Source organism: Lathamus discolor, chromosome 5 (genome assembly GCF_037157495.1).
Source record: "Lathamus discolor isolate bLatDis1 chromosome 5, bLatDis1.hap1, whole genome shotgun sequence".
Taxonomy (NCBI): Eukaryota; Metazoa; Chordata; class Aves; order Psittaciformes; family Psittacidae; genus Lathamus; species Lathamus discolor.
This window is the reverse complement of record NC_088888.1, coordinates 109,032,160-109,043,878: the sequence shown is the minus strand read 5'-3', so window position 1 is coordinate 109,043,878 and position 11,719 is coordinate 109,032,160. Positions and strand designations below refer to the sequence as shown.

The 11,719-nt window shown below is 45.5% G+C and overlaps 1 protein-coding gene across 1 annotated transcript; it reads right to left on the bottom strand.

Moving 5' to 3' along the window:
• Positions 1–883: 883 nt before the first annotated feature.
• Positions 884–2,186, bottom strand: LOC136014473 (cygnin). Its single transcript, XM_065679224.1, has 2 exons — positions 2,129–2,186; positions 884–1,017 (listed from the first exon to the last, which is right to left on the bottom strand). Exons 1-2 carry the CDS (start codon positions 2,184–2,186, stop codon positions 884–886), a joined length of 192 nt encoding a protein of 63 aa, XP_065535296.1.
• Between the last annotated feature and the right edge of the window lie 9,533 nt (positions 2,187–11,719).

The window sequence follows — 11,719 nt, the reverse complement described above, 5'->3', positions numbered from 1 at the left end:
AGGTCAGTGAGGGGAGGGGAGAAGCTGCTCCAAGTCCTGGAGCAGAGATTCCCCCGCAGCCGCTGGAGGACCCCACGCAGGAGCAGGAGCATGTCCAAAGGAAACTGTGACCCTGTAGGAAACCCACGCTGGAGCAGGCTCCTGGAAGGACCTGTGGCCAAGATAGATGAGGATGGACATAATCATCACAGCAGAAAAGGCTGCTGCAGATAGCCCCTTTACAGGCCCAGCTACGGCGGCTGTATCCATAGGCACCTGTGAATGACTCCAAGAGATGCTGTTGTAGGTGGTCTCAACAGAGAAGTATTTGGGAACTAGGGGACAGGAATTATGTTCTCCCAGAGATCTTTCTAGAGAAGAACTTTGGAAGATTGTGAAGGGAACACGTAAGCACTGCAGCCATCCCTTCCTGCTCGTTACCCAGACATGGTAACAAGTGTCTTGCCTGGATCTCAGATGGATACTGGTTTCTTGAGACACAGGACTAAACCAGGCTCCTTCCCCCACATGAGACCCTTGGGTTTTGCTCTGAGGCTCAGAGGTGTTGTTCCAACCAGACCTTTTCTATCCACCATTGACAGAATACACTCTGAGAACCAGAGGAGAACTCTATCTGTTTAGCACTTTTCTGATGAATTATGTGCAAAAAGAACAATGAAATGTGCTGCTAATGGGCCTCTTGGGCTGTGCTTGGAGAACCTGTGCTAAAGCTTTCTATGGGACCATGGGACACCAGTGACCACACCACACACACAAGTTCCATCTCCTTTTTTTCCTTTTTATTTATAGAGAGGAGGGGGTGACAATTGGGTTGGACGGGTGAGGAGCTGCTCCCAAAGCCACCGCGGTGCCTCCTCTTCCCCAGGGCCTTCCTTTGCAGCTCCTATTTCGCCTTCCAGCCGGGCGGGATGCAGCAGTAGTACTTGCAGTCGGAGGAGAAGGACCACACGTCCACCTTGGAGCACTTGCTGGAGCAGTAGCCCACTTTGGGGCAGTACTTCCTGATCTGCCCATAGCCTGCAAGGGGGAGACAGAGGGAGAGTGATTGGGTCAGAAGTGCCTCTGCATCACTATCTTGCCCTTCCATCACCTCTGGGTATAAGTGTGGCAGGAGCCCATCCCCAAAGCAGGAAAGGACCTTGAAGAGCACAAGTCTGAGAAACTCCTGGTGCATCCCTCTCCCTGCAGCTGGTGACTAAGGGCTGGTTGATGACACATATGTAGTTCGGGCAAGAGATGCTTCCAAGGAGAGCACATTCATTCCCCTCCTGAGAGACAGCCCAAAACCAAAGCTCATAGGGATGCTCACCTATGCAAGGCTGCACAGATGTCTTGCACCTCTCTTTCAGAGACAGGATTAGAGCAAAGCAGCAAAACCAACACCAAAATAGTTTCAAAAAACTGAATTGGTGATCCAAAATGTATGGAGGGTGTCTCAGGTGGCAGTTCCTGTGGTAACCAGAAATCTGACCTGCATGTGTTGAAAGAGGCTCAAGTGCCAAACACTAGGCACCAGGTGGGAAACTGTTGTCCTAAAATTGCTGGGAAATGATGCCCAGTGTCAATGGATATTGGACTGGGGACCGTTTTGCATCCCAAATCTCCCTTTTGTTCATTGAAGAGGGAGGTGAGAACCAGAAGTGGAGGGCTATTTGTCAGCTCTGCACTTTAAAATTACTGGGAACTGGATTGAAACATCCAAGAGACTGGTGTCTATAAAACACCCTGTTCTCACTTGATGCTCCATGGCTAAAATCACTTCAGTAGGGCTCAACTCACCTTGACCTAGAGGCATAAAAAACTTCTAAAACATCCTAAATGTACCTCTGACAGTATTTTTAAGTGATTTTTTTTCTTTAAAGATTCATTTTCTGCACATGAACATAGAGCCCAATGTAAAATAACCTGGGGGGTAATGAAGTCATCTGCACATTTGCAGGAGGCCAGCACCTATCTGCATATAGAAAGGTCTGGACACATTTATACAGGCAATAAAATCACAGCCTTTAAAGGCAACAAAGACCGGGTTTCTTGAAGCTGCCGATCGAATATATCCCACTCTGACCCCCATCACTCTGGTTCTCCCACTCTTGTCCGTCTCACCTTCCAATGCAATTCACCTCCTTACCTGGGACAGCCAGGGAGACCAGCAGGAAGACAGCGAAGACAAGGTAGAGGAACTTCATGGCTGGAGTTGATCTGGGATCTCAGCGAGGCTGGAGAGAGGAGGGTTGGAGAGAGCCTGAGCTGGACTCTGCTGAGTGGCAAGGCTGGGGATCCTCGCATTTATAGTGTGCTTCCGAGCAGAGGATGGTGCTGGGGGAGGTCCTGCTGCGCATGGGACCTCTCATGGTTCACCGCACACCCACCAGCCCCTCCACCCTGCACCTGGGTATGTTGGCAAAACTCTGCTCTCCCCACATCTGGTATCAATACCCAATTCAAATGAAAACCATTGAGTGTGACAGGAGCGAACCGTGAGTAGATAGAACAGATCTGCTGGGGCAGAGGGACCTCTTGGGAAACAAGATCAATATCAAACGGCTTCAGGCCTTTCTCAATCTTTGGCAGGGATGCAACTGCACGCAATAGAGCTGAGCCATGGACACAACGCACAGATAAACTCTTCCTTTGTTGCTAAGGCCTGTCTCCATGAGGTGCTGGACAAGCTGAGAGGGGCCCTGGTGTGAGTAGCCTTGGCTTGGGATGGACCTGATGTCCATGTATCACCCTCTTGGGAACCATGACTGAAAAATCTCTCTGACAAGTTTAGCAAACACCATGTTCAATGTAGCCTGTTCTGTCATCCCCTCTCATGCCACTGAGGAGCTGAGAGCCTTTTCCCAGGAGCCTGGATGAGCCAACCACTTGCAGACACTTTGATCATCATCTCTTCTTCAGAAACCCTCCAGACAGACATGGGGTCTCCAGTGTGCTTAATTTCTGGGTTGGAGATAGGCTGATCCCTGCTGCCTGGGGAGTTCTGATACTGACAGAAGGCTATTCAGTGAAATGAAACCTGACTGCACTGGGTCTGCAAGGCAAAAATATCTCAGCACTGAGTAGCAGCATAAGCAGATGGCAAATCAGACTCAGTGACGGCAAGCTTACTTTTACCTTCCAGGAAAGAGGTGCTCCCAAAGAGCACGTCAGACAAAAAGTCACCTCTGTGTACAGAAGCAGTCGGGAAGGAAAACTGAGTATGAGGATTTGCTAGAATGGGCACTGACAAAATCAGCGGGTCTCTGTAGCAGTTTTGAGGGTACTTCATGCTGTGTACTGCCCATGCTGCTGGTGTCCCTGTCTCCACACACATAAGCAGGACAAGAAGAGGTACAAAGGATGGTAGCAAGGATGGTGAAAGCTGGGGACATATTTTCAGACAATGAGATAGTAATTATACTGGGACTCTTCCACTACTGGAGAAGACGAGTATGTAGGGATATGTGACAGCAATACCAAAACTGTAAATGTCCAGACGAAGACAGAACTATGATATGACATAAAAAACTATGATGCACTGAACAAAGAAATTATTCTTTCATACTGGATACAAGATAGTGAAATTCATTGCCACGGATATTGTGGAGGAAGAAATCATAAAGGTGCTCCAAATGCAAGAAAGGCAGTCAATCTAACTTTGAAGTTTGCTCTGCTCTGAGCAGCTGGCTGGACCAGATGACCTCCAGAGCTCTCCTCCATCGTCTATTATTGTATACTTCCATGGAATCCATACAATTAACTAAAGGGCATTCAGCACAATGATATGGATCCATATCCAACTCAACAATACCCAAACTTCAGACTGCTGGAACTGGATGAACTTCCAAACACATGCTACTGCATGTTTGCCATGTTCTTCCACTCTTCTAAGCATCAGATCTTCATCACTGTTAGACTAAAACCACTTGGCTAGATGGGTCCCTGCTACACAGGGAGCAACAAAGTTGGTAAAGGGTCTAGGGCACAAGTCCTATGAGGAACGGCTGAGGGAACCAGGGTTGTTTACCCTGGAGAAAAGGAGGCTAAGCGGAAACCCTATTGCTCTCTTCAACTACCTGACAAGAGGTTGTAGTAAGGTGGGGTTTGTTGTCTTCTCCCAGGTAACATGCATAGGTTGAGAGGAAACAGCATCAAGTTGCATCAGGGGAGGTTTCGGTTGGATATTAGGAAAGCTTTCTTCAATGAAAGGGTTGTCAAGCACTGGAACAGGCTGCCCAGGGCAGTGGTGAAGAGTAGAGTGGGGTATAATACTAGGGATGTGGCCAGTTATGCCCACCGGCCTTAGGACCATACAGTGGGCCTTTGTACCATTCAGTTTACCAGCAAAAACACAACCATAATGATTTATTCTGTGTTGTCACCAAAAATACAGGGAACTGTAGATGCCCTTGCGGGAACTGCAAGCTGTCCTGTTCCCGCTATGTGGGTAACTGAAGAAGAAGAATTGCTTGTAGTGCACCTGGGTCTTGAGCAAGCCAGGGAGTATTTGTGTGCATGGGTGCAAGGTCAGGCTTGGAAACAGCCTGAGGAGTGACTGTTCATAGAACAGAATTTATAGTGACTGTAGACAGTCTCTGCGACTGATGTGGTCTCTGTTTGGCTTCTTGGCTCAGACCTGTATCTGTATGCTATATATTACCATGCTATAGCGAATAAAGAAAACTGGAACCGGAACTAGAACTAGTTGTGAAAGCAGTGTATGTGTGTGTTTATTTTCTTTCTTTACAGATGCCGCAGTCCTCAGTCACTTCACATCCCTAAGGCAGAGCTCCTTACAATCATAAATCACCCATCTCAGAAGTGTTAAACCTCTTGAGGAATACCACCAATAACTGGTCTTCCCCATATCACTCCACCTCCTTCCAGATACCATTCTCCATCCCTTGAACATCATCCTATAAACAACATGGGACTTCACTGTTGCAGTTTCAGACCACTGCTTCTCATCTGAACCTCCCTAGTCACAGGGAACATATTATTCCCTCCCCATGTACTCTTTATTCCAGATCTGTGGGGCATCATGGGTCCCCCTTCCCCTCCCCATCATCTCAATTCTTCCAGATTTTTGTTATAGATCATATTTTATTGGTCTCTTAACAATCTCAGCTCTAGGCTCTCCCTAACCATCATCTTGAAATATGTTGCCCTAAGCTGTAAACACCATGCTACCTGAAAGTCTAGCAGTATGGAGCAAGAGATGGATTAATTTAAGTGCCTGACAAGTGATTACCCTGTTGTTTGTTTTGTTTTTCAGAAAGACTGATTTCTGCCTTTTCCATAACAGAATGACATTGTACCATTATGTGCACCTTGCTGCCCGCTGCAGCCCCATACCTTTCCTGAAGAATCTCTGCATTGCCAGATATTGCTTATTCCACCTTCACCAATTGTTCCTGTCTTTTGCAAAATAAATGCCAGTCTCCAGTGTCCCCTCACATGCTGCAGTCCCTTTCAGCCTCCTATTTACAAATGCAGTAAATAACGGTCTTTATTCCATTATGCAATTTGTTAATGAAAACCCTGGGTAGTTCGTAACTCAGAACAGCCTTCTAACATGTCCTTCTACCATCACCATGGTAACTGGAAATTTATTAAATCCTGTTCATAAACCATTTTTTCCTTTATTTCCTTTAGGCCACGATCAATACTGAAAAGAAAACCAAAACTGAGAGAAAATACCAAATGAATTTGAGGAAAATGTTGCAGAGCACCACATTTGGGGGAGACCCTTGAGGAGCCTCACTGCCACCGGTCAGGGATGGATGCACCCTGAAAACTATTCCCATGATGGATCTGTTCCCGGTATTGTCCATTGTGTCTGTGCCTGGCAGACAGTGTCCGGGGCTTATCAGGAAGGTGCCCACACTGAATTCCTGCACCCCTGGGCAGCAGCTCTGCTGTGGGCAGCCCCGGCTGGCACTTGGTCAAGCAAAGCTGAGCCTGGTGGCTCCGTGTGCTGGCAGTGGAGTCCCGGCAGCCGGATCTGGACAAGGGTGAATTATCCTGTGTGTCCGGGTTGGTGAACATGGCTGGCAAGTTGCGAGGAGAAGCCACTGAAGCATGGACCTGGCTGCTGGGTGCCTTTGTGAGCAGGACCAGCGGGTCAGGGTGACATTGCATACACCAGCCAGCAAACAATGCCTCCTAGGAGATGGGTTTGCTCAAGCTTCTCCTGCCACACTGCTTGTGCAGGAGTCCACCTCTAAGCACCAATGTCTCTATCTTCGTTTTGGATGAGCATTGTTCTTTGTTCCCACACACGAAGATCTTCCCTGCCCTCAGACATGACCATTTTCTACAACGTTGCTGTTCTCTTGATCCATGGTCACCCAGGATACACAGCAGCTAGGAAGCCATAGAGGACAGAAAGAACTAGAATGTTAAAATCAGGAAACGCCACTTCAGAGTCTTTGCCTGGACAGCCTGCAGTGGGACAATTTTGAATAGAGACTCCAATGGCCTTAAATATTGTATGTTCAGATTTCTGAAGAGCAACCAGAAAAAGACTCTTCCTAGTCTCTCATCTGTCACTCATTTTCCCCCTTTCCAGATTTCTTCGTTTCTTCTCTCTTTTTTCTGCTTCTCCCCAATTATTTGCCACTACATTTATACCCTTCTCGCCCCCTCCTTTATTCTTTGTTTTCTTTTCCCTTTGTTCTTTATCTTTTCTTGCTTCCCATGACCACTACAGGGAGGCCATTTCTGCAACTGACCATTCACAAACGTTTAGACTCAATAAATCAATTTACTGGAATTTTGAAAGAAAATAAACTGTTACACTTACATTAAGCATCTTCTTTTTATTCTTGACAAGCAAGCAGGATTTTTTTCAGCAGCAGGGTTTATTTTATAGCTATTGAATGTGTATGCTTCTATAAATGTTCAACAGGGAATCCCTCGTTCCAGCTATTCGCATTTGAATTCAAACACCACCACTCATTGCTAGCGTTGGCTCAGCATGAAGAGCTGCAGTGTTTGTGTGGATTATTTCTTTTCTGGATGCAAAACCAACAGCTATAATTTACTCAGTTGAGTTAAGGCAGAAGGATCAGAAAGGATGGGCCCGGATGAGTCTGCAGACACATGAAAGAAACCAGTGCCAGGAGATGCTGAAGCACTCTGCACCACAGGAGAAACAGCAGAGCTGGAGAAAAGCCAGGAGAGGAGGGGAAGGATTTTTCATGTTTCTTCACAAAACGTATTTTCCACTGTATTTTTGAATTGGATATGATCTACCCTCGATTTATTTACTTTTTTTCCCCCAGAAATTCTAGAGCCATTTGTCCCTGAGCAGATCTGTCACCTTTCACAGATGTTTTCATGGGGCTTATTTCTTTCCAGCTTTTCCCTGAAGAGACCTTTGTAGTCCTTGTGTTGTTCACCCAGGCTGCCCTGTACCAGCACATTAAACATTTTCAAGAGAGGTAATGAGAAATGAACAGTCCATCATCATGATATAAATCTGGACTTATTTTCCCTTGTTTGTTACCTTGCTATTACCAGTTTTTGCAGATCTTTCCCAGTATGTTTAGCAATGAATATAGACTTGGCCTCACCTTCTTCACAGTATTGGGTATGAAGGACTTCTACTTCATAGCAATGGTAACTGCCATATGAATTAGACTCATGATACTGCTAATGAGGTGCTCCAGGAAAGGCAGATGCAATGGATGCAGTTGTAGAAAGTGGCACCTTGTCAACTCTTTAAAACTAGAGATAAACTATCTAGCAAGGTGAATAATTATGATCTTTGCTGCTTTTAAGATAGACCCCTTGTTTTTCACCTATATTGAATTAGATTGGGCACATTTTCAAGGGGGAAGAAGGGCAGTAAGAAAACTGTCCTGTCCTATCCCATATCCTATTGCCTTTCAAGTGTTTCAGATAACTATGAGCTATCTCTGAAACTTCCATTACAGATTTTCATACAAGCAGATAAAAGTCCTCACCTAGCTCTTCCAACAAGATATGCTTTGTTTTTGTGGCTCATGGTGCCCAGAGGACCTCCCTTTTCCGTTGCTCTTGGTTCATCCAGAAGAGGGAAAGACAACAGGGTGAATGGCTCAGGTAGTGAGCCAGCAAAGGAAACCGATTTCTCTTGACTCCTCTCCTCTGGCTCTTTGCAGTTGAAAATGTGAAGCCAAGTTCTTGGCATGTCTCAGTCAGCAGAACCTTGTGCTGTGAAGCAAGGAGATGTCAAAAGCATAACTTAGCTCAGCTATGGAGGCAAGGACATTCGCACCATTGGTTCATTTCGCTGTCTGTTTTTCTGCCGAGCTGCTATTCACTCAAGTGCATTTGATGATACCTGATGCATTCTCTTCACTAAGAAACCCTATTTCCTCAGGTTGGTCTGTTGAAATCTATTCAGCACAGAACTGACAATGCATTTTCTTTTGTGTTCTTGCTCACCTGTTTGTTCTCAAAGCCTTGCATAGTACTGAGATCAGATCATACTCACCTGGGTGATTTTGGTTTAATTCTCCCTCTGAACTATGACACTGTGTTTGCTGTTCTCAAATTTGACAGTGGAGTCACCCACCGAAAAGATTCCTGAGAAGTTCTTAAGTGTCCCACGTCTATGGACACTTCTCTGTATCTGGGGAAGGACGGCATGGAATACAGCTCTTCCCTTCTGTGGGACTGGCTTCCACTGAGACCATTCCCAGTTATTTTAGATTTTCTGACCCTACTTATTCCTGAACACCACAGCAAAATATTCATCTGTTGGCTGTGTCAATGCTCCCCACAACGCCGTTGTATTACAATAGCAGCTCTGCTTTGCCTCTAATCTTACTGCGAAAGAGACTTTTACTCTGCTTCAGCACTGTTGGTTGGTTATAGCACAGTTTGACTTTTTTGCAGAGCTCCCTTTCTTTGTGTCCTTTTTGATTTCTGACATGAGAAGTCATTGCTTTAAATTTATACCACTATGTACAGCACAGAGTGGAACAAAAGCATGCGCAGGAGCATGTCTGACCCTCCTGGGCTATCCTGTCTCTAATCTCTTAGTCACATATAAGCATGGATACTCTGGCCATTTGTTCTTTATTAACTGGAGCCATTAATTGGATTCTGAAGGAAGAGATTTTCACTTCTGAATGTCCAACAGAGAGAACGCTTACTCGCATGCTGAGCACCCTTTTTTCCCTCACAAGCAACACTTTAGGCATAACCTCAAGCTACTCCAGACACTCAGCCTAGCAAACCCTAATTCAGCCTATTCATATTTGATCTTAAATACTGAGCACAACCTAAGCAGTCACTGTCGGACTGACAACACTGGCGTGTGGTACCAGCTCTTCACATTTAAAACCATTTTCCATGGTTGAGAGGCTCATGGGACTGGTAGACACACAGTGAAGAGTACAGAGGTGCCTATTGTAACCCACTGTGCACAAATCTATGGATTTTGTAGGGAAATGCAGCTGTGGGAAGCATGGCTGATACACAGAAATACTGCCTCAGGCTGGCTTGGTGGCCAAGGAGAGTCCACAGAGGAAGAAGGTGGTTGGCTGCTGATGCTGCTCTGCCCTTGTTTTCCAAAACAGATTGTTCACTGCTCTTTCTGCATTAGACATAACCTGCCTTATATCTCTGTCCCCTCTCTTTGGGGAGGCTCATATGGGTCTATGAAACCTGTAGCTCCCCAAGTCCCCAGCCTATTCACCCAAAACTTTCTAAGCCATTCATTCATACTTTCATGCATCAAAAGGGCATCTTGGAATTGGCTAAATGGCTCCTCAGGTCCTATTGGTGTTGCCTGTTTAGCTGACTGTGAAATGTGGTCTGCAGGAAAGACTTTATTTGGAGACTTTCCTCCCTGTCCATCAGCGCTGTGATGAAGAACCACTGCTATATCAGATGTATCTGCAGCATAACCACAGTGCTGGATACACTGAGAATATAAATGGGGAAGAAGTGAATTCTAAAGTCCCTTAACACAATCATGACAGGCCTGTTCACTGTGTAGGGATGAACTAATAGATACACAGGCTGCAATAATTTATGGGGCAACTTGCCAGGTTTCACCAGTTCTGATCTTCCTGCATAAAACCCCTGGGCTTTTGAAGCAGAAGCCTTGATCAAGTCTCCAGCAAGTCCAGGGGGGCTGGTTTTGAAAATATATTAATTTGCCCAGAGGTTGTCCAGAGAAGCTGTAGTTGCCCCATCCCTGGCAGTGTTCAAGGCCAGGTTGGACGGGGCTTAGAGCAACCTGGTCTAGTGGAAGGTGTCCCTGCCCATGGCAGGGGTTTGGAACTAAATGATCTCTAAGGTCCCCTCTGACCCAAAATATTCTATGATTAATTTATATTCTTCATCCTTCATGATGCAGCTTTCTCAGGAATGATCTGGTAATTTCCTAAATTTGATCAGACCCCAAGAGCTGAGCTTTGAAGTCATGAAGAGTTACCCCAATGTAAGCACCTCCTAAGACACAGAGAACCCAACCCACATCCTATGGGAAAACACCCAGAACTATATTTTCAGAGCACCACAGCTTTTAAAGAGTAATAATAAAAAATCAGTCGGTAAACAATTTGTTTCATCACCTCACATTATCCTCATTTTCCCCTTCAGATACAGTTGGAAGAAAGGCTCTGTTCACTTGGATGACAATAATGCTTTCTTGTGAGTCCCAGAGAAACCATAGCTGTCCCAATTGCAAACTGTAGTCACTGTATAAATGTCTGTGTGATTATTTGTCCATTTAAAACCATGTTAAAACTTAAACAGGGGAAGTTTAGATTGGATCTAAGGAAGAAGTTCTTTACTGTAGGGGTGGTGAGGCACTGGAATGGGTTGCCCAGGGAAGCCATGAATGCTCCATCCCTGGGGGTGTTCAAGGCCAGGTTGGACAGAGCCTTGGATGGGATGGTTTAGTGGGAGGTGTCCCTGCCCATGGCAGGGCGGTTGGAACTTGATGGTCTTAAGGTCCTTTCCAGCCCTAACTATTCTATGACTCTACGATTCTATGATTCTATGTGCTGGTCAAGATAATTTCATTAATGCCCTCTTTTTCTATGCTGCTGTCAAATGGAGAACCCTTATAACAGCAGGGGTTTCTCTGTCACTAAAATCTCGTTCTCTCTATTTTTCCCCCTCCACACTGACAGACCTTGGGGTCCCCCAAACGTTAAATCACATCCAGAGCTAAGCTTGCAAAACCATCCATACTTTCACCTAATAAATCAGGTCATGGCACATCAGCACTTGAACTAGTTATCAGACACCTATGCAGTGGCCTAAGTTGATGTTTTCTTCAGAATTCAGTATTTTTGAGTCTATGAAAAAGGTTGGGTTTTCTCCTGTCAGTTTCTGGAAAAGCCAAATGCAGACAGTATCAGATATCCTGCCCTTCCCACACAGGTAGTAATGGGTGCTAGGGTGAGTTTGGGGAACAATTTGTACCTTAGTGATTGTTCTCACTCACTCAGAATAATTACACTGCTTTGGCATCGAGCTGTCTGTGTGCTTCAGGTGGCCAGCACTAAAGATACTCCAAGAGCACAGAGACCTGTAGGTTTGTCCTTACTGAATGCTTGGCTAATTCCATGGCAAAAAAAAAAAGGATTTTCCCAAAGTGAGGAGAAAAGAAACCCAGAGTTTCCTTTTCATTGTTCAAACTTCTCCCAGGTTGACAAATAAAAACTAAAAGGAAACCCCCAAATTTGAGATGGAAAAGCTCTGCAAAATATGTTCTGGATATTATAGA

Coding starts and splice junctions, on each gene's coding strand:
- LOC136014473 (XM_065679224.1), bottom strand. CDS start 2,186: ATGAAGTTCCTCTACCTTGTCTTCGCTGTCTTCCTGCTGGTCTCCCTG. Junction 1,018..2,128: donor GGTCTCCCTGGCTGTCCCAG/GTAAGGAGGTGA, acceptor TCCCCCTTGCAG/GCTATGGGCAGATCAGGAAG.